Source organism: Brienomyrus brachyistius, chromosome 20 (genome assembly GCF_023856365.1).
Source record: "Brienomyrus brachyistius isolate T26 chromosome 20, BBRACH_0.4, whole genome shotgun sequence".
In the NCBI taxonomy this organism is placed as follows: domain Eukaryota; kingdom Metazoa; phylum Chordata; class Actinopteri; order Osteoglossiformes; family Mormyridae; genus Brienomyrus; species Brienomyrus brachyistius.
Genome location: NC_064552.1, coordinates 8,489,639 through 8,511,023, shown reverse-complemented (window position 1 = coordinate 8,511,023; position 21,385 = coordinate 8,489,639). Strand labels below are relative to the sequence as shown.

General features: G+C 52.2%; 1 protein-coding gene across 11 annotated transcripts in view; it reads left to right on the top strand.

The window, feature by feature from the left end:
- Positions 1-21,385, top strand: part of zmiz1a (zinc finger, MIZ-type containing 1a) — a 112,170-nt gene that overhangs the window by 87,500 nt on the left and 3,285 nt on the right. For 5 of the 11 annotated variants that reach the window (XM_048986985.1, XM_048986983.1, XM_048986984.1 and 2 more), the window contains 12 exons: positions 7,047-7,082; positions 15,673-15,808; positions 16,617-16,731; positions 16,862-17,082; positions 17,456-17,654; positions 18,177-18,470; positions 19,110-19,289; positions 19,443-19,517; positions 19,607-19,772; positions 19,970-20,111; positions 20,936-21,146; positions 21,247-21,352. In XM_048986985.1, coding sequence (XP_048842942.1) covers positions 7,047-7,082; positions 15,673-15,808; positions 16,617-16,731; positions 16,862-17,082; positions 17,456-17,654; positions 18,177-18,470; positions 19,110-19,289; positions 19,443-19,517; positions 19,607-19,772; positions 19,970-20,111; positions 20,936-21,146; positions 21,247-21,352 — 1,881 coding nt within the window. Of the gene's footprint in view, positions 1-2,763; positions 2,981-3,011; positions 3,602-7,046; positions 7,083-15,672; positions 15,809-16,616; positions 16,732-16,861; positions 17,083-17,455; positions 17,655-18,176; positions 18,471-19,109; positions 19,290-19,442; positions 19,518-19,606; positions 19,773-19,969; positions 20,112-20,935; positions 21,147-21,246; positions 21,353-21,385 lie in introns of those variants that run through there. The other 6 variants (XM_048986993.1, XM_048986986.1, XM_048986991.1 and 3 more) reach the window with 6 other exon arrangements.

Genomic DNA, 21,385 nt, shown 5'->3' with positions numbered 1-21,385 from the left:
AAACCGATTTTAGGGACAGAAGCGGTTTGACGGCACCCAGCAGGATGCCGTTTTGGGGGAAACATGTCCCAATAAGAGCACGTCTCTGCGTCAAAGTCGCCTGAATCTGAAGTCTAGCGGACACTCTTAAACTCTTGTGGGATTATGGGGAAATTCTCGTGGCAAAGGGGCAGCAAGGTGGTTTTGTGGGAAATGTTGCCTCACACTTTGACGGGCCGGGGGGGGGGTGTGGTTTTGAATACCACCTCTGCTCTGTGTGTGGAGTTTCCCCCCGCTGTGCAAAGACAGGCTAACCAGTGTCTCTCAGCTTGTGGGCAGTGTATCATTGTACCTGACTCTGTGTGTCTGTGTGCTCTGCGGTGGACTGGCATCCCATCCAGGGTGTCCTGCAGCCTTGTGTGCTGTGCAAACTGGGATGGGTTCCAGTCCCCCCACAATCCTGACCAGAACAATCAGTTGGAAGATGGATGGATGATATAGCAGTGTCATTGAACTGATCTGCGCACTTCTTATACAAATATTAGGTATGCCCACTGCATTAATTTAAATTTGTTTCTAACAAGTATCAAGGGTAATTTTTCTCAGTAATTTTTAACAGCTAGGAAATGTGCGGGAAATTCCTTCCTGACGTTTTATCTCAAGTCTTGTGGCATGTTGACGACTTCTCGGCCAATTTCCTGTCGTCCCATTGTGTCATAACGAGCACAGCTTAAACAGGAAGTGGGAGTGATGGGCGGGAGTCCATAGGTGCCGAGGCGTCCCTATCCCCCCTGCTTTGCATAGGAATGCTGTCAGCTGGGTAACATTCCGACTGGATCCAGGCTGGACGGTCTCGATGCTCAACATGTGAACGTAACGATCTGTCATCCGTGACGAGTGACTTCCTGCACCGGGCCCAAGGGCAAGGAATAACATGTGCCATAACTGACACGGGGGCCAATTCCGAGGAATCCTGTATGAGGATCTGCCTGTCACGTTGCTCCCGTGTCCCCCTGCTTGCTTCCGCATACAGGCCGAGCGCCATGCTGTTCCTACATGCCGAGGTATTTCTATGTGCCCACATGATGTCCTGTCAGTTTGCAGGGAAAGAGAAATCCCTGTTATTATGCCGGCAGCCCCTCTTACAGTGCGCTCACAGGATTATTAATAATAACCACCCAGTAAAGCACTCCAGTGGTTTATTAGTTAGCCTTAAATGCGAATCATTTCAGACTGATTCGAAACTACATTTCAATGCGGTCTTATCTAACTATATTCTGCTCTGTTAATTAGCGTTAGTTATCGTTGTTTTTGTTATTGATACGTTTTTCTGAGTAGTTATGGTAAATGGTAAATGGGCTGCATTTATATAGCGCTTTTCTACTCCTACGAGTACTCAAAGCGCTTTACCTTTCATGCCTCACATTCACCCATCCACACACTCATTCACACACCGGTGGCGGAGGCTGCCATGCAAGGTGCCAACCTGCTCACCGGGAGCAATTTGGGGTTCAGTGTCTTGCTCAAGGACACTTTGATGGGGTCAGGTGGAACCAGGGCGCGAACCTGCAACCCTCCAGTTGCCGAACAAGAGCACTACCTCCTGTGCCACCATGTTCCCCTTATGTGGTTAGGTTATTGCTTTTCCCCTTATTTGAAAGCATCTTTTGTAGCCCCCTGTCTGGATGCCCATCAAATGTGTGCAGCTGAGAGCTGGCCCACAATTCCTCCATGTTTCCCAAGCGCTTAGTTTGGTATCAGACCTTCACATCCTCAGCATAATTCCTGACAATACAGACTCTCAAAGTCCTGTATCTGGTCGCTTTGCGTAATTATCACAACACAGTCTTATTCGTTTTTCATGGAATGCAGAGTTACAGAAGTAAATAGTTCTTCTGAAATGGGGAAGTGACTGACTGGTTGACTCTCTGCGCGTGCTAGGTCTCACTCGCGGTCACCAAGGGCAGGAAGTAGGGCTCACCCCTTAGGACTGCAGTAAGAGATCGCTGACATGCGGCTTTACTCTACAGAGAGTGTCACACGCTGGAGCTCTGTGTCTCCTTGACGATGAGTAGGACGTTCTGCCATGAGGCTTGGGACGCTGCCCTTACTTCTGCTGACCCTGATCAACTCTGTTTTCTGTTTGTCTCTGTTCCACCTTGATTCCCTCCTTCATTTTTTACTGTTTCTTCTGTGCCCTTCAGCTAGATGTATTGTTTACCCGTATATGTGAGCGTACATATATTATTTGTAGTTTATTATTGTAAAATAGGTACTTTTTTTTTTTTACTCGTCTTTTAGTTTTTCTTTTTATTTCAGTACATTCACTTTGCACTTTGTGAGTGATGTCAAGTGCTGGTGGTTCGCTATTTTGTCAACGGTCATTAATCGTAAATGCACACGTGCTTAATCTACCCCAAAATTAACACGTTATGTTGTCATTCTGGGCTAGCTGTTGTTTTCACAGTTTGTGCTTTGTCCGCGTATAATTACACATGTCAGCCCTAACTCCTTGACAGGCATTGTCCTTTAACCACCCCGGCCCCCCCCCCCAACAATGACACCGGTTCCTCGACATCAACCAGCCTCCTCTCGAGCCCTTAATTAGCAGAATCCGTCTGATGAATTTTGTCTCCGGAAAAAGACGTCCGGTGGCCACTATGCGGACGCACCCGCAGCGGGGACCTCCGGGGCCACTTGTGGCTTCCTCTTGTGACAAATGTAGCCTTAAATTAATTGTTCAAGCCCTCCCCCCTTCTCAGCTATACCTCCACCCCCCTCTCTACACCCCACAAATCTGGAGCAAAGCCAAGATACAGTCTGTCTGGCAGTCTAAGCACCACCCCCTTTGCAAGTTTGAAATGTGAGCTGCCTGCGTCTCTGCTCTCTCCCGGCAAAGTGGCCGGGACTGCTGGAGTGTGCCGTGCATGTCGGGGGAAGGAGCGATGGAGAGCTAGGCAGGAAAGGGAGGATACGTCAATAACAGCTGCCTGTATCCCAGGTGAGGCCACGAGCATGTGCTTCTCTCTCTCCCTCTCTCTCTTGTTTTTAACCCTTAAACTGTACGGGAAACGCCGCTTCCTGTCCCGTTGCGGGCCGCTGCCGCTGTTCCGAAAGCTGCTCCCCTCGCCGTCTGCTGCCTCTCTGCCTGAACGTGAAGTTTTCCCGAAAAAAGCTTAACCTCACCCCGCCTCGGCCCATTGTCTCTGGAGCCCTCGCCGTCGTAATCTGAGTGCAAAGGAGCCGCCAGGAGCCCATTAGTGGCGACTCCATCTGTGATTGCTTTTGCCTGTGAAACCGGGAGACTGGCAATGAATAATTGATGCGTATTGTGCAGCTGCTGGACAGGCAGGCAGGCAGGCAGGGAGAGAGAGAGAGAGAGAGAGAGAGGGACTGAGCGAGTGCTCTGAGAGTGAGGGAAGAGGGAGGCTGGGAGAGAGAGAAACAGAAAGCTTGAAAATAGCTACTGGCTTCCATAGTGCCGAGATTAAGGCCGGCCTGTATGCCTTTGTTCAGCTGTGGCAGATCGTAGCTAAGAAGTGTTTCCAGACACATGAGCCCTTTTCTGTGCGATGAAGAGAGGAGAATAAGACAGGCCGAGACGTCGCCGGGCTGCTCGCGGGTAAGTCTGGCGGAGGTGCGCACATGCAGGCACGCCAGCGTGCTTGTGTGCGGGTCTCTGCGTGCGTGCGTACGTGCGTGAGCAAGCGTGCGTAACGGAGGCGTGGTGGTCTCCGTGCCGCAGTGAAGAGAGACATCTAAGGGGGGTAGTCAGCATCTGAGAACGGGGATGAAGGGAAATCCGCGTTCGGTGGGGGGCGGGGGTGGTTGTGAATATGCTGCCTGGGGACTTGGAGTGTGGGTGGAGCAGGTCACACCCCCCAATTTAGCTCAGGAGCGGCAAAGTTTGGGCCGGAACCTCTTCGGTAGACCCATAACCGCTGACGCCTGACCCAGTTGCTGCCCACCGGGGAAGGGTCACGGCGCCTCCCATCATCTCCCGCAGATGGGCTGACCTACTTGAAGTTGTATCTCCTGTGAGGCTGCCGGTAGTTTGATGGTGGTGCGGGGCGAAGTGGTCCCATACTGCCGGCCAGGCGATTCTGCAAGGACAGACCTCATCGGAGGTGGGGGTTTGGGACTGGGTGAGGTGTAGATCCAGTGGGAGAAATCCACTAGATCCCCATGACGTGTTTCATTTCTGGATATAGAACCACGTTCTCCACTTTTCTGTTTGGCAGTCTGATGTGAGGTCAGATTTGTTTAAGCACGGCTGAATGTTTATTTAAAAGCACAGAGCGGTGATTTGCTGGCGCTGATCTGCTGCTGTTGCTTGGCCTCTGCACTGGGTCTGCGCCGGTTACCGGCGCACTCACCAGTCCGTTGCAGCGAGTTCAGGCCTGGCCGTCTTGGTGCATCTCGGGTGCATACAGCCTCCAGAACCACAGAAGCCCTGATTACCCTTTGTCCGAAGGAAGGGTAGACAGAGAACGAGATATGTTGGTTAAGCCTGTCATCTCTAGCCCTCATTTCCCAGAGTTCCCCTGGACCTTGCGCTCTCCCTCAGTCCGGTCAGCTCCTCCTAACCCCCTTGCCATGACCTCGTTTGCGCCCCCCCCATGATTTAATCTTCTCTGTGCGTGACTCTCTGTGAAAGGCGGGTGTTTTTCAGGGATATTCCTAGCAAAGGCTTGTGTCCCACACCCTGATGGTGCGCATCCCACCGCTGCCGCCATTTGTGTATGCCTTTGTGCCCTCCCTATTCTCACTCCCCCGTTGTTTTGTACGGACTGTCATCGACACGCCAAGGCATTCATGCCTCCCCTTATTTATTTATTTCACCCTCAGTCAGTCGTCTTAGTGTAGCAGTGCCGTCTTGTACCACCCATTCATTCCTCCGGTGCCGGGACAGAACAGGCTCTGTACTTGTTTCCAGCATCCCGGCGAGTCGTGAACCAGCCTGGAAAGAGGCACAGCTGGTGTCTCCACAGAGCCTCAGAGGGCTTTCGGGTATATTAATGAGGGAATACGAGTCGATTTAATGTGGGTCGTTACTGCGATGCTCATAGTCTTCCCCAGACAGGAATTAGGCGAGAAAGCAACTGGGTTCCATGCCACACCTTCCCCTTGCCTGAATCGTTTGCTCCTTTTTTTCCCCCTCTCTTCACCTCGTCCTTGTTTTCGGTTGTTCATCTCTGTTGAGCATGGCAAGATGTCAGTGAGGTCTATTAACGGAGGCCGCCGGCCTCATGGATGGCCGGCGTGCAGTCAGACGTCAATCGATGGGTCTCTTTCGTGCTGTGAATTCCCCCACTGGCCATTTGCCGATGCTAGAAACACCGGTGTTCCCTGAAATGCTGACCTGATCAAATATTCATGTGGCCGCCTTCCAAGGCTGTTTAACTGGTATTGTGACGCATTAAGCAGTGAGGTTTACTCTTTAAGGACTTTTACATATGCCTTTGAAGGTGGTGTGTTTGAATCCCCACTGGGATCTTGTCACATTCAGGAATTATGAGGTTTGTAGTGCTTTAATGCACATCCAGATCCAAGAGTTGACCAGGGAGCATTTGTATACTTTGGTGCAGTTTGGCTTTGTGCTTAATAAGGGCTTGTCTGTGTTGTGTGTCTGTTGTCAGTAATCGCATGTCAGTGCGTGAGTCTGTCACTGTCACTGTTGTGTTCCCGTCCATTCCTGTTCTGCATAGTCTGACGTGAGTTACAAGGCCATGCACAAGCGTACAAATGGCCGCCTCGCAGTCCTAATGACATGTTTGTTTTGAGGCAATTTGCAGTTTAGTGAAGACAGTAAAGTACAGTACTGTGCACAGATCTTAAGCAGCCAAAGAAAATGATGTTTCATCTTCATGTTGGTGTAAAACTATGATATGTCTATCAAAGTGTGTCAGCTTAGTTATTTCAAGTCCTTCACTACAATATTTGCAGTTACCATTCAATCCATTCAATACATGTGTATTTTTTGACTTGCCCACTAAACCACCTTGTTTGACTAATCAGTACCTCATTGGGTTATTTATTTTATTAGTTGAGCTGGTGGTAAAATTTAAGGAACACATGGAATGGCTGAGGTGCCGCTGAGAAGTTGTTTGTGTAGCTGTCCAAGAAGAAGTCAGTAACTTTTTTAGAGAACAGAAGAAATTCTTTAGTTTTTATTATGTTATTGTTAATTTGCATATGTTCTAATTTTAAATTCAGCTTTTGTAAATGTACACTTACTAGCCAGATAAATAGCCCTAAACATTTTCTCTTCCTGTATAAGACTTTTGCACAGCACTGTATATTGTGTGTTGAGGATTGTTCATAGATGAGGTGGGGGGAGGGGGAAGTGAGATCCGGCCCTTGATCTGAGTTTGCCTGTGAACTGGTTTCCTAAAGGGTGTAGATGCCGGGATGGTATGTGTGGGCAGTGAGAGACATCAGCGTCCCCTCTGGCACCCCCTCTCAGGGACACTGCTGTCCTTGACTTTACTTACATGCCTCCTGTCTCCTCTAGGTTTCTGCCTTTCACTGTTCCATCACACTGTCAACTGGTCATTTAGTCTGTACAGAGCCTCGTTGCGGCATGAATATCCTGTCGCCACATTGCTAACATTGCACATTGCTAGGTTGGGCATATCAGTAGAGGAATTTGAATAATCCCAAACGGGCTTCCCAGCAAATCTATGGCTTCGTTATTGGAGTCATACCAGTGTGGGTATCTTTTAGCTGGGTCATGCCTATATGTGGTATGGCAGCCCACAAGGGAAGCACCTCAGTGCCAGATGAAATCAAATCCATCAAAGAGGAAGCACCAGAACTTCGTTGTTTTACCCTGGAAATCGCCAAGGTTCACGTGAAGATCTGACACACATTCCAGTTAACGTGGGTTCGTTAGAGGCTCGCTTTGCCTGCCTCCCACCTCCCCAGTTGGAGTGCCTGCCACCCCTAGTCTGTCACGTCTCTTCCCCACCCCCACCCTAAAGCTCTCTCATTCCTTCTGTGGTGTACAGACTGATCTCCAGCATGCTCTTTCTGCCCCAGTAAAATGTTGAATTTGAACCCTACAGAAACCATCACCTGCAGGAGGTGTCAGAGTGACTCAGGTACTCCTTAAATGTTCTGCTGTCGTGCGGCTTGTGAAGTACAGCGGCGAAGCACTGCTTCCTCCACCTCCATCCTCACTCCCCCCCCCCATCGCCTGCGTCCGCCCTGTGGGTTGCACAGTCGAACTGCTTTGACTGTGCCCGCTTATTTCTTTCTCTCCCAGTTCATCCATTCCTTTATCTGGCTGTTTATTTGTTGTATTTGGGTTTGGACTGGCATGAGGGCGGGGCCACAGGTGTATCCCATTGGCTGCTGACTGGTTGTCTGTTGCCGTTTCGTAGACGCATGCTTGTTGAGATGTACAGCCTTTTCCCCTTGTTATCATAGCCAAACATTGCCATTATATTGTCACACTTTTAATGAGGTGCAATAGAATAGTGGTACTTTATTAATCCCTATGGGGGAAATTCTTTTTTCACCTACCCCATCTTACTCTCCATGAGACTACTCAGGCACATTTAAAGGTGAGAGCAAGCTTGGGGATCACAGCACAGGGTGAGCCAGCACGCAGCACCCCTGGGGCGGGGGGTTATGGGTCTTACTCAGGGGCCCAACGATGGCATCAGTCTGGGATTGAACCGACGACCTTCCGATCATGGACACCAGAGTTCTAACCTGCTGAGGCACACACAAGTCATGTATAGAAAATAATGCATTTTATTCTATATACATGAGATCTTTGCATATTGGTGGGTGAGTCGAGAGGCCACAATTCTCCTCTGTACATCATACATGTCTGCCTGGGTCCATTATGACTGAATGGTCGTCAAAGCTCCAGCCCGTAAGCAGTGATATGAAATTACCATCCAGCCGAATATTGTGTTGTGGGGTGCAGTAGGGGGCATGAATACCCTGGCAGATTCGGGAGGGGGCAGCACTTTACAAGGGCCCTTGAATTATAAAACTATATAATGGCAAGGAGCCCACGGTGACATTTTGTCAGAAGGTCCAGGTTTTCTCACTACATCACTGGCTATATGCATCATATAAACTCTGCATGACTTTGGTAGCTGTCTCCACCGGCTCTCTGCACACCTTACGGAGCGTGCTCCGCCAAGGGCCTCTCCCCACGCCATCGCCGCCGCCTGGCTCTCCGCACACCTTACGGGGCGTGCTCCACCAAGGGCCTCTCCCCACGCCATCTCCGCCGCCTGGCTCGCGGGCCGCCTGGCTCTCCGCACACCTTACGGGGCGTGCTCCGCCAAGGGCCTCTCCCCACACCGTCGCCCCCTGGCTCTTTGCACACCTTACGGAGCGTGCTCCGCCTAGGGCCTCTCCCCACGCCATCGCCGCCGCCTGGCTCGCGGGCCGCCTGGCTCTCCGCACACCTTACGGGGCGTGCTCCACCAAGGGCCTCTCCCCACGCCATCTCCGCCGCCTGGCTCGCGGGCCGCCTGGCTCTCCGCACACCTTACGGGGCGTGCTCCGCCAAGGGCCTCTCCCCACGCCGTCGCCCCCTGGCTCTTTGCACACCTTACGGAGCGTGCTCCGCCAAGGGCCTCTCTCCACGCCGTCGCCCCCTGGCTCTTTGCACACCTTACGGAGCGTGCTCCGCCAAGGGCCTCTCCCCACGCCGCCGCCGCCTGGCTCTTTGCACACCTTACGGAGCGTGCTCCGCCAAGGGCCTCTCCTCACGCCACCGCCGCCTGGCTCTCGGGCCGCCTGGGTCCTGGCGCCGTCTGTGCAGCCCGAATGCCCTCATTGTGTCCGGCTTGCCCTTAATTAGTCACCGTCGTTACAGGCATGGACTTGCGGCGCTCCCTTTGTTAACGGCTGCCTGTTGCTCAGGGAAACAATCGGGGGGGGGGGGGCAAAGCGGCCTCTTTCCTGCTCACCATGGCTTGGATAATCTGCCGTCAGCAGCGTACATGCCGGATCCCGGGGGATGTTCGAGATGCCACTTCCAAAAATAATGCGGGGAGCTCAACTGAACTCTGCTTCTGACGCCAAGTGTTTCACCCCCCCCCCCCCCCCCCCAGAGCATTGTTGAAAAAAAATTATTCTGCCCCCCACTCCATGGACCACTAGATCATCACATAATTATACGGGGAGATAGTTTTAAGATGCTCTTACCTTTAGAGTATTTTAATGCGCCCCCTTCAGGGCGGGTTGCAGTAGGACGCAGCTGTTGTTGCGAGACGAGTCCTGCAGACGGCTCGTCTTGTCGGGGCTCTGTGATTGTGACTCTCAAGGAGTAGTAACTGTACCATCTGGACCTAAAGCATGCCCCGCTGAGTTAAGATGTGGGATTCTGGTTGGGTCGGTCACTAAATCAGCTTTACTCTTTACAAGGAAGCACACACATTACCAGATTGAAGATTAAATGTAGGTTAGGGGGATTTTTCGACTGATTTCTAAGGAATTAATTGGTGCAGGGACAAGGGAGAGGCAGTGCATTGGATTTGTACGTGTGTGTTCTCCAGGAATGGTATGCAGACTTTTGTACTGTTTACGTGCCTAGTGCATTATTGGTGACTGCCCTGGCCTACTTCTTTTGATTGGATGTTGGTAAGGAGATGGCTCCATAGAAAGACTCACAACTCTGCCCTTTTGTGTTTCCATCCACAAAATATTTTGTACAATTACAGTTTTGTGTTTGATCAATGACCAGTTTACAGATATATTGATTTATTAGTTTATCGTCCTATGTAGGGACACATTATTTTAATCTGTTTTCATGTAATTTATTACAAGCTTCTTGCGTCTTTAATCTTTTAAGAAGAACCATATCATGTTTGAACTAAATAAGGAATCACTTGTGTTTATTGAATGGATTTTGCTCAGACATTTAGGAAAATGCAGTCTCTGGAATCCCTTTTTTCATGAAGCAGATTGTGCTTAATAATCCAGCGCCCTGCCCTCTAAACTAAGTGCGATTAAGCACGAATACTGTGGTCAACTGGTTGTTGTGAGTCACCTCCCTGGGCCTGGCAGATGCCAGCCGTTATGTCAGATTTTCGGGAGAAACACTGAAGTTCGCTTCTGCCGCGCAGACGACGACAAAGGGCATTGTCTGCCGGATCGGCGGCCCAGAAAGTCCGATCCCCGCGCCGGGCACCTCCCAGCCCGCGTCCCCGAGTCACATATGCTCGTGGCTGCACTGGTACCTCATTGGCAGGAATCGGACATCGCGGGACAGGGGGGAGAAAAAATGGCAAAGCTCCGTGGCCATGTGGCCGGCGGGGGAGGGCGGCGTTTAAGCTGGGCCAGTTAGGGAATGGCCCATGAAAGCAAGCCAGCGAGTCTGTGCACCTCTCTGTGCGTCGATGGGTTTAAGTACTCATTGACACGGTTCCAGTGCCAGTCGCGGTTATCTGGAGGGATGGAGGGAATGGGGGGAGGAGAGACTTTATCAGGGCTGGACAGGGAGGCTCTGCTCACTGTATCAGTGAATTTGCTTTCAATGGCAGAGCCCTTAAACAAACAACGCGTCACATGACTCCTGGAGGTAATAAAGCAATCAGGGCCTCGGCGCCGTGCTCCGATCTGCCGTATCGGCCTCTTCCTGGCAGACACACCCTCGTTTACCTAGCTCCTAAAGGCGGGGGTAATGTCTGCGGTAAGCAGCGTAAAGCTGCTCAGCTGCCAGAGTACATGGAGAGGATAGGCCTGCCTCCACAGCTCAGATGCAGCACTCACTCTAAGCAGACAGCCAGGTCCGCTGGCCACGGGAGACGTCTGTGTGATAGGGTTATGTGCATGTGCTTCTAATTGACATTACACCATATGTTGCATAACATCATGTAATAGGATATAAGGCTGTAATTACATCAGGCCATTACACAGGAACACGCTACTACTTGTTTTTTGTTTTTATTGTTTTCGGGACAGTGTTGTACAGCCCTTTCAGCTGCGAGGACTAGTCAGTCTGGTTGTTAGTTTCGACAGATGAACCAAACCATGTGGGAAGACGAAATTTTTTAATTCTTTGGTTGTCTCCGGTCTATCAGATTTCCGGTCTGGTGCTGTGTTCTTAGAGGGCCATTTTTGTGTTTTTTTATTTTATTTTTTTTCTGGAAGGGATGGAGGGAATGCGGCTACTCATTTTTGGCATGGACATTGCTGGCCAGTTTGGCAAGCGCTCTTTATTTGTTGTTACGGTCTCACGCTGCTGAAGTGGAGAGTGCCCGGCCTGTCACGTGACAAAAGCAGGCCCTCTTGTGACTGGAACACAAAGTGAGGCTCTGATCCATGGCAGAAACACACGCGGCCACGTGCAGGTTCCTCTGTGATTTAAGCAAGTAAATCGTGTACTTCAATGTGACTAATAAAGCTACTGCAGTCAGGCCGCTTGACAAGGCAGGGATGTTCTTAGCTAGCCTTAGCTACCCTGGGAGCAGACGGTGTAAGTGGTGCAGTTCCACACAATGGGCGTGTCTCGTTTTCCTTGTAATGTGGATCGTTCGATGGAAAAGGTTGACGGATTATCACAAAGTTGTCAAGCGCTGCAAAATCAGAAACTCCTCGACATCCCAAACCGCGGCAATGTCCGTTCAATCGGAGGACACCCTCTGGTAGATCCTGCAGCGCATGTACATGGCGAGACCCAAGAGTTGGACATTTATGTCCTGAATCGATGTTAAGGGGTTACTGGGGTCTCTCAAGCAGTGCTGGGTTGAGTATTTCATCCCAAAAGTAGCCATGAGGGTGAGGGGGGCCACTGAAAGTGAGGCGGGCCGAGGAGTCAGGCCAGCTTGGTGTGGGGAGTCCGCTAAGGGGATCAGACGGGAATACTTTGCACGGCTTTTAAGGTGATTCCGGTAACCAGGGCGATGGGGCTCCCCCCGGCCCTTTCTTTGGGAATTTACTTCCACCAGCAGGAGGGCCACACATTCACAGGCCACACAAAAAAACACAACAAAAAAAGGCGGCTGCTGAGGGTCCCAGCTGGCAGTGCGGTGAAGAGGCTCCCTTAGAAACACAAGTGCGGGGGGGGGGGGGGGGAGAGAGCTGGGGGTCACCGGGATCCCCACACGACTGCCAGCTCCACCAGACGCTCCCCCGCTCATCCCCCCACCCCCCCCCTTTGTGTTCCACTCATCCCATAGCGGGCTCCACCTCTATGCTAGGCTAAATTAGCTTATGTAGAATAGCCTGCCCCCTACTGGGCTTTTGCAGCAAACGCACATCTAGGTGTTTGAGTAAAGGCCTTTGTTTTTCTGACTTAAGGACCAGTAATCAGTTGTATTTTATTGATCTGCTTGTCGCTTGGCTGCAAGCATCGGGTCCGTGGATCCTGGGCTCATCAGCGTGGTGCGGTCTGGACCGCCAGCGGCGCCCGCCCCCCTTCTGGCGCCTGGCAGCTCCGTGTCTGGCAGCGGGTGCCTTGCCAGGCGGCTCCGGCTCCGACATGACGAGCCACAGTTGGCTGTGGCAGAGAGTGCCAGGCGGCAGGCCGGAGCCCCCCGGTGGATGGAGGAGCAGGTGTCTGCTGGGTGGGGGTGGGACACTGGAGGCCTTGGCGTTGGCTTTACCTGCCCTGCCGGCTTCCTTGGACTCCCACCCCATGCCAAGGCCAGGACACAGCTGGGCCCGCACACCCAGTGAACGTGGGATCAGGGGGTGGCCTTGGAGGATTTGTACCCAAAAAAACGAGGGCTCGGCTACAGAAGAACAGCTTTCATTTACTAGTTAGTCTTTGCTCTTTCTGGGTCTGAAGCAGGAGCGAGGGGCTGTGTGCCTGTCTGTATGTGCCTGTCTGTATGTGCCTGTCTGTATGTGCCTGTCTGTATGTGCCTGTCTGTCTGTGCCTGTCTGTGCCCGTGTGTGCCAGTGCCTTTTGAGTGCCTGTGTGTGTGTCCCAGTGTCTGCGTGTGCCAGTGCCTGTGTGTCTATGTGTGTGTGTGTGTGTGTGTGTGTGTGTGTGTGTGTGTGTGTGTGTGTGTGTGTGTGTGTGTGTGTGTGTGTGTGTGTGTGTGCGTGTGTGTGTGTGGTTCGGGGTGGTAACGCCAGGATGAAACTGTTCCTGTGTGCCTCCTTAGAAGGGCGAAAGACTTCAGCGAAAGGAAAATTGGATAACTGTCAAGAAGCAAGCAGGCCTAATTTATCATGTGTCCCAAGGGTATTATGATAGGAGGAAAAACCCAGGGCCAGAAAAGGGCCATCGAGCCACCCACTCTACCCCGGCATCTCGCTGCTCTCTGCAGCTCACCGCCGAGGCACCGGCCCCAGCCCAGCTGCATGTGGGCCGGGCCACCGTGCGCCATGAAGCTCAGATCAGACCCCCAGGTTCTGATCTGCTCTCGGGTTTCAGTGTCCGACTCGAAGCAGAAACAGATGAGTGTATGGGGTCCTGGCTGTGCCTGTGGGGGGTGCCTTAAATCCTTTTGTGTTCCCCCTGGCAGACCTAAGGGGGAGGTGTGGGGTGGGGGAGCTGCAGTGAGGGTGACTGGGGGCTGGGGGGTCCCTGGGCCCCAGCATCCCTCTGTTTTGCATACTGCTGTGCCAGAGCCCGTGTGAGCCTCCCTGCTCTTAACGTGCCTCTCCTTGTGGGGCGGGGGCTGAGCTGTTGCTAATGGCAGGGTGGAATGACTCCCATTTAAGTAATGATACCGCCCCCCCCCCCCCGACGGCTCGCCTTTTGGCACAGGAGCCAGTCACCACTTTGCTTGCGTTTAGCAACTTCGGCTATTTGCAGCTGCTTAATTACCCCAATTAGCCTGGTTGCGTAAGTCCACGAGTCGGGCGTGGTGCGGCGCGTGCGGTCCTTACTCTCTTCCCACACCGCATTACGCAGGAGAGATCTTCTCACGCCCTGCGGCATCCCCCGGCACCGGATTGCCCGCTGTTCCGATTCACCGCTGTTTATCGCCCTGATGACGGGTCCCTCAGACCCAGGGCCTGTGCTGGAATGCTGCCGACACGTGAGGCCTGCCCGGGACTGAATCCACGCAGACGAGGGCTGCTATTGAGGGTGGATTACAGGCGGGCTAGCCCCATCGCTTTGTACTCGCGCGGGCCGCTTCCCGCTCGTTCTGAGTTGCGCCGTGTCCCCCTGCGAGACAGAGAGCCGGACACGTGACTCCGTTGTTCCTTAGAGCCCGTGCCCGGTGACCCCTCGATCCACGTCGGGAGCTGAGCTGATCGATATCCGGGTAGTCAGCAGTGTGACCGTCTTCTGACACCTGCCTAGAAGGAGAGGAGCGACCCAGCTGCTCATTGTGGTGATCTGAGCCGGGGAGGAGGGGGGGCCGGGAGGTGCGGAGGGATTGCTGGCACCATCTGTACGCATCTTTTGTATTCCCCTCCTAATCTTTACACATAGACTCTGGCTCATGTGCTCGGCGTTCAAATGGATCGGCTAGGGGGCTCTGGGGGGGGGGGGGGGGGGGCGTGGTTTGCGCCACACACGTTTGTCTCCGGGTGGGTATTATCTCCTGGCTGATGAATAGTGCACAGCTACTCTTGCTGTTTTTCTGTCTCTAATACCCCCTAAATGTGGGCGTTAAAGGGCTTGCTGTGGGGGGGGGGAGAGCACGTTGAATGATCCACTCATTCCGTTTTTAATTCCCTCTCTGGTTGGTACTTAGACATTTGCTCTGAGGGGCCGTCATGGCATCCAACCCTTTGCCACGGAGTCTAGCCTGGAGAATGTGGGTGGAGCTATGCGTTATTGTTTGATATATCCCTTTTGCCTGCGTCCCGTCCAAAATCAGGTAATTTTTTTGTTCTGAGCTCCAAAGTACCTGGCCGGGCTGCGGCCATGAGAGAAGCTGCGCTGGTGAGTTCCCATTTCTCACACCGAATGTTTTCTGCCAACTGTGATTTTGGCCGGTGGTGGGTTGCTGGGAGAGAGAGAGAGAGAGAGAGAGAGAGAGCGAGAGCAAAGCACTGTTTCGGTGCATGGTTCGCTTCACCCGTCACATTTCCCGTGTCGACATTCCCCTCCCCACCTTCAAGAAGAGGAAATGCAGTCTTTTGTATCTGGCAAGATGCTAAGGATGCACTGCAGATGAGAAGCGCATGATTTGATCTTATGCTTCCTGGCAGGCACCTAATCTAGCCGCACGCTGAGATGATCAGGGCGAGAGCGCCCCCGTGTGGCCGGGATAAAAATGACACGTAGACAGTTTCGTGCCGCTTACTGTGTGCCTGCGGTATCAGGCGTAGTGTTCATATTACCTACGTTATATGCGGACAAAGAGCATATAAAAGTCAATCAGAGCTGGAAGAGAATGAAATGAAGTAAATGATTGAAAAATTAAGATATCTTTTACTTTTTCTCATTTTATGGGTTTAGGGCTGGTTTTCCATGTTAATAATTTTTTCCCTAGTTTTTTCCTTAACAAGTGTAAACACGGAGCGCAGTGTCTTTGCTCTTTGTAAACAGTGCCTGTAAGGATGGATTCGATAGGCCCCAGGGTGTGGTGCGATGGGAGGCCTGCTCTGACCTCAAGCTAGCTTTCGTTTATCCGTGTCCCTGGTCGACGGAGCTCACCGGCATGTCTCTCTCTCTCTCTCTCTCTCTCCTTCTCTCTCTTCCTCCCCCTTCCCCCTCTCTCTCTCCCTTCTTGCCTCCCTCTCCCTGCTCCTCTATCTCTCTCTCCCTCCATTTCTCCATCCTTCTCTCTCTCTGCCTGTACCCCCTAGCCCTCCTGTCGTCCTGGTGTGAGGAGCTGGGTCGCCTCCTCCTACTGCGTCACCAGAAGAACCGGCCCAGCGATCCCCCAGGGAAGCTGCCCATGCAGCCACCCATGACCTCCATGAAGCCTGGCCTCTCACACGGGTCAGTGCCCCTCCCCCCCCGAACAGAACACGCCTCCATACACACCTCTGAGTGCCACGTATGCAATATACCACAGAAGGGATATGGACACCACACCTGTACAGTTCACATTCTCTCATTTTACTGTAATAATGGGTATGCAGGTACAGTAATTAGACTAAAAAGATATTAGCCAGTAAATGACAGGAATCAACAGACTCCAGGATATATACAGTGCTGTGAAATATAGGTGTTGGAAACCTTTTTTCTTTTACATTAAATATATCAAAATGAGCATTTAAAAACTCTGGTTGTTTTTGGTATTAAAGATCAGAAATAAGTGTTTTGAATGAGCAAAAATATAGGAAATCAGGAAAATGCTTTTTCATGGCACTTTATTTTAGTAAGTAAAACATGATGTAGTAAAGGACTGCTGTCCTTCCTGTAATTAGCAAGCACAGAACTGATGATGAATAACGTAAAGCGTGGCCCAGTTTTTCAGACACCCTCTTTTAGCAGCAGAACATTTAGCTGTGTGTAGCTCACCCGCGACCCCAAAGTGTGAGGAGCTGGAGCAGGGTGGCTGCGATGTGCCGTTGTGTCGCGCCTGTCTGTAGCAGCCCCTCAGGGGCCACGGGCTGCGAGACCCAGACCGGAACAGCGACGCACGTGCAGCATCTCCATGTTAGGTGTGCACGGTCTGAGCGGAAACGCCGGCCCCCTGGGTGACAGACGGCTGGCTAGCCGGCATCCTGGTGACACGGCGTGTGCATAATGGCAGCTCAGAGACGCCGGGGCACTGAAGCAGTGCTTCGTTCTCATCCCACAGTGATGGCTCCTTCCCTTATGATTCCGTTCCTTGGCAACAAAACAGCAACCAGCCGCCCGGCTCGTTATCGGTGGTGACTACGGTTTGGGGCGTGACCAACACGTCGCAGAGCCAGGTAAGATGGACACCGCCGCCCTCGTCAGCACCAGTTCTAACGCGGCTGTCTTGGCGGGACGCTGAGCAGACAGCTGTGTGCCACGGATCATTAAATACCTCACGCTGCAATCGCTCGGAACCCGAAACAGGTACTGGGCAACCCGATGGCGAATGCCAGCAACCCCATGAATCCTGGAGGCAACCCCATGGCATCCAGCATGTCCGGGAACAACCCAGGCATCAACTCGCCCCAGTTCCCTGGCCAGCAGCAGCAATTCCCGGCCAAAGGGGGCCCCAGCCAACCTTACATGCAGCAAGGCGTGTACGGGCGTCCCGGCTACCCCGGCAGCGGTGGGGGGTTTGGTGGCAGGTGAGGGGGCGCGCACTCCCGCTCCCGCGGGCTAATGGGCCTTGTGGACCGTGGCTTTAGCGAAGTAACTGCAGAGAGCTTATTGTGAAGGGAACACCGCTCATTATAATTAGTTTATTTAAGGATTGTATTTAATCCCCTTAAGCATAATAGAGGGTTTGCAAATGTACATTTCAATTAGGGTGATACCAGACCTCAGAGTGCGACCTTGGTGTAATTTAAAAAATACAAATTTCAGTATTGTTTACTGTAGAATAAACATTTAAAAATGCACTAAAAGAATTTTAAGACACAGGTCTTTTCTATGTTGCTGTTGCTTAATCCCGTAAAACGTCAGGTAATCGAGCGGCCGTATTCGCCTCGTGTTTCACAGTTACCCGGGAGGTCCAAACCCCCCTGGAGGTATGGGCATAACCCCTCACTCCCGGACGCCCGCTGACTTCACCCAGCCTGCCGCCGCCGCCGCTGCCGCTGCTGTGGCTGCTGCGGCCGCCACGGCAACGGCTACTGCCACGGCCACTGTTGCTGCCCTGCAGGAGACCCAGAACAAGGACATGAACCAGTATGGACCGGTAAGATCCGGTTGTTTTCTCAGCTGGTCTCCTAGTGCTCGATTTTTGTAGCTTAATTACCAAGGCCAAGTCGGCTAAATATATGTTGTTGTGATCATGTCCAGCTTACTTGTTTGAAAATTCTCTTCCTTAGTATTTCAGTAATACATACTCTAAGTTACTCATTAGGCTGCGAAACGCTTAGCCTTTTAAACCGGAGGCGATTCTAGGTTTTCTTTTAAGGTGGGGAACATAAGAGGGGCTGTAATTAATACAGAAGGATCAAACCTTATTAGCCAATGATAGGTTGTCAGTCGGTGAGTGATAGCAGAGGGGGCGCTCCATGAGCCTATCTGCATTGAGCTAGCACCAATCTGTGTGGCCCCGCCTCTGTTTCACACACATTCAGACATATGTTAGGTACTTTAACTTACAGAATGACCTGCTGTGGCGTATCATAAGAACAGTAATAAACGGTGTCCTGTAGCTACTTTTCCATCACAGACACACGTTCTAATTGGGCTCGCTCCTTCTCTATTACAGATGTGTTCCTCTTTCCAGATGGGACCCACTCAAGCCTACAACAATCAGTTCATGAACCAGCCGGGTCCCCGTGGGCCACCCTCCATGCCCGGGAACATGAACCCGGCCGGCATGGGCGCTAACATGAGCGGCCCCAACATGAGCGGTGCCCCCATGAGCATGAACCAGCCGCGGGGGGCCTCGGGCATGAGCCCCTTCGGGAGCCACGGTCAGCGTATGCCGCAACAAGGCTACCCGGGCCCCCGGCCACAGTCCATGCCCATGCAGAGCATGAAGAGGTCCTATACTGGGGAGGTCAGTACCCTTACTGCAGTGACGTAGGCAGTCGCCAGGCCAGCTATGCCTGGGTTCTAATGAGCGGGGTTACTGGGTACTGCCAATCACTGTGTGTTTCTCTATATGTGTACTTCACCGTGCTTGTGTTCTTGCGTGCCCGTTTTATTCAACTTACATTGCCCAAGGCCAATGTCAATACTCAAGAACAGAAGTACAGAGGACGGTAAAAATGTCGTTCTTGCCTCGCCCCAAATATCAAGGACATGTTGATTGCATCCCCGCTGAACAAGATCAATCTCATTATTCATTGCGCCTCAAGTTCGTTCCTGGTAAGGCAAGTTAGCAAGACCAATCTTGCCAAGACCACAAGTATGACCTTTGCGTTCTTGGTATTGAGAAACACCCACTGATCGGTTTAACCTACCGTTTTTTTTTTTTTGGTTCCCAGTAGTTGAACAGCCCGCAGTAATAGTTCGTACCCAAGTGCTGATTCATGGTTTTATGGGCTTTGGTTTTGTTTGTGTCTGAATTACATTTCTTCTGTGTGTTGGTGGAATGGGTTTTTATTAGACGATTACAGATGAAATTGCACAATGGGTGCTCAGTTATGTGTTTGTGTACGAGAGAGCGCTGAGCTGTCCCATCTCTTTCCATTAGCCTAATTATGGGGGACAACAGTACGGACCAAACAGCCAGTTCCCCAACCAGCAAGGCCAGTACCCTGCTCCCAATGCCCCCAGGCCACTGCCATCACCCAACTACCCCGGGCAGAGGATGCAAGGGCAGCAGAGCTCGGGACAGTACCCTCCGAGCGTGGGCATGAACCAGTATTATAAGGCAAGTACAACCAACTCATCCATTGTCAATTATCGGGAATAAAAAACTCAATAAGACATTTTGCTTTAGCAGCAGTGATGTCTTATGCAATGCTAACATAACGGTAGCATAAAGCTAACGTAATGTTTATTATGCCGTTTTTTCCTTTTCCAGCAAGAGCCATTCAATGGTCAGAGCAACAACTTCTCTGGAAGTGGGTATCCCTACAACCAGGGCAGCCTGAATGGGGTACGTGCTTCTCCAGTCGCTCCTTGTTCCTGTGTTTGTTTCGCGAGCGTCGGCCACAGCAGCTCACCCGCACTGTCACTCGCCTGCAGCCACCGCGACCAGTGGGAAACTACCCCCACTCGCCGGTGCCGGGGAACCCGACGCCCCCCATGACACCCGGCAGCAGCATCCCTCCCTACCTGTCGCCCAGCCAGGACGCCAAGCCGCCATTCCCGCCGGAAATCAAGCCGAACATCACGGCCCTGCCCCCACCCAGTGAGTGCTCTCTCAGACGAGTGCGCAAGTCCTTCTTCACCCTAACCCTAGGCCCCTGACGCCTCCTCACAAGGGGCATAGTGGCTTCAAAAAAGGGAGCTACAGGCCGTTTGTCATTGTGGGTAGAGAATCTACTTCCTTGCACTGCAGATGCCAAAGGGGGCTCTATCACGCACTCTCTGTCCCTCCCATCCCAGCCAACCCCAACGAGGAGCTGCGGCTGACCTTCCCCGTGAGAGATGGGGTGGTGCTGGAACCTTTCCGACTGGAGCACAACTTGGCTGTGAGCAACCACGTGTTTCACCTACGTCCTTCGGTGCATCAGACGCTCATGTGGAGGTCAGTCCTGCTGCTTTCTTACGTAGCCTGGTTCTTTAGCGAACTGTAGCGCGTTCTAACTCCTTCGTGAACCCCAGCGTGTCCGGATCCACGCGTGAGCCGCAAGCAGGCTTTGACTCATAGGTAAGCCATAGAGTGCTCTGATTCTTATGCGACTCACAGAGTGCCCTGACTCCCACGTGAGCCCCAGAGTACTATGACTCCCGCATGAACCACAATGTGCGCTGACCTCTTCATGGGCGTTAGTCTACGTCCAGAGAACATCCGCAAAACATCGTCTTTGAATATTTTTGTTTTCACACTTTCCGGCAGGAGTGCAAAATATTTAGTCATGGGTACATGTGGACCGATCCAGAGGCACATCAAAGTACACTGCTGTTCTGGCGCCATTTGAGTCAAAGCCTGTCTAGCCCAGGTCTTGAAGCCCTGTACTGAGAATCCTTCAGCCTGCTTCTCCTTTTCTTTAGCGAGGACAAGTATAGATGTACTCGCTAAGTACTTAATCACAGGTACAGTAATGTGACACAATAGGCAACAGATGGAAGATGGCTGCACGCGTTTGACACTAGTTGGAAAGCTTTTGTGATGACTGTCAGATCTGAGGTGTCATCCCTCCTGATAAGCATTTACATATTAATAGGATGGCTTAGTCTGCTAGGTACCTTAGTAATTAGAAATTAGAGTGGATGAGATGTCATGACAAGAATCATGGTGGTAGATGGTATCGGCAGCATTGTCCTGTCAATCGCGCTGGATATTTTCCCGGATACAGGACAGTCGGGATGGGACAGGGTACCTGACTGACTCTCTGGGGTGCACCCTAGGTCAGACCTGGAACTTCAGTTCAAGTGCTACCACCACGAAGACCGGCAGATGAACACCAACTGGCCAGCGTCCGTGCAGGTCAGCGTCAACGCCACACCACTCACCATCGAGAGGGGTGACAACAAGACCTCCCACAAGCCCCTGCACCTGAAGCACGTGTGCCAGCCCGGGAGGAACACTATCCAGATCACGGTCACAGCCTGTTGCTGCGTGAGTACGGCGCCTCCTGCAGGCTGTGTGCAGAAGTCCTGTATCTGTAGTGCAGAGTGACTGAGGCATCTCTGCCCCCCTCCGCCTCCCCCCACCACAGTCGCACCTCTTCGTCCTTCAACTGGTCCATAGGCCGTCCGTACGCTCCGTCCTCCAGGGTCTGCTGAAGAAGAGGCTCTTGCCCGCTGAGCACTGTATCACCAAAGGTAATGCCTTCCCAACTCCTCCACCTCACCTCT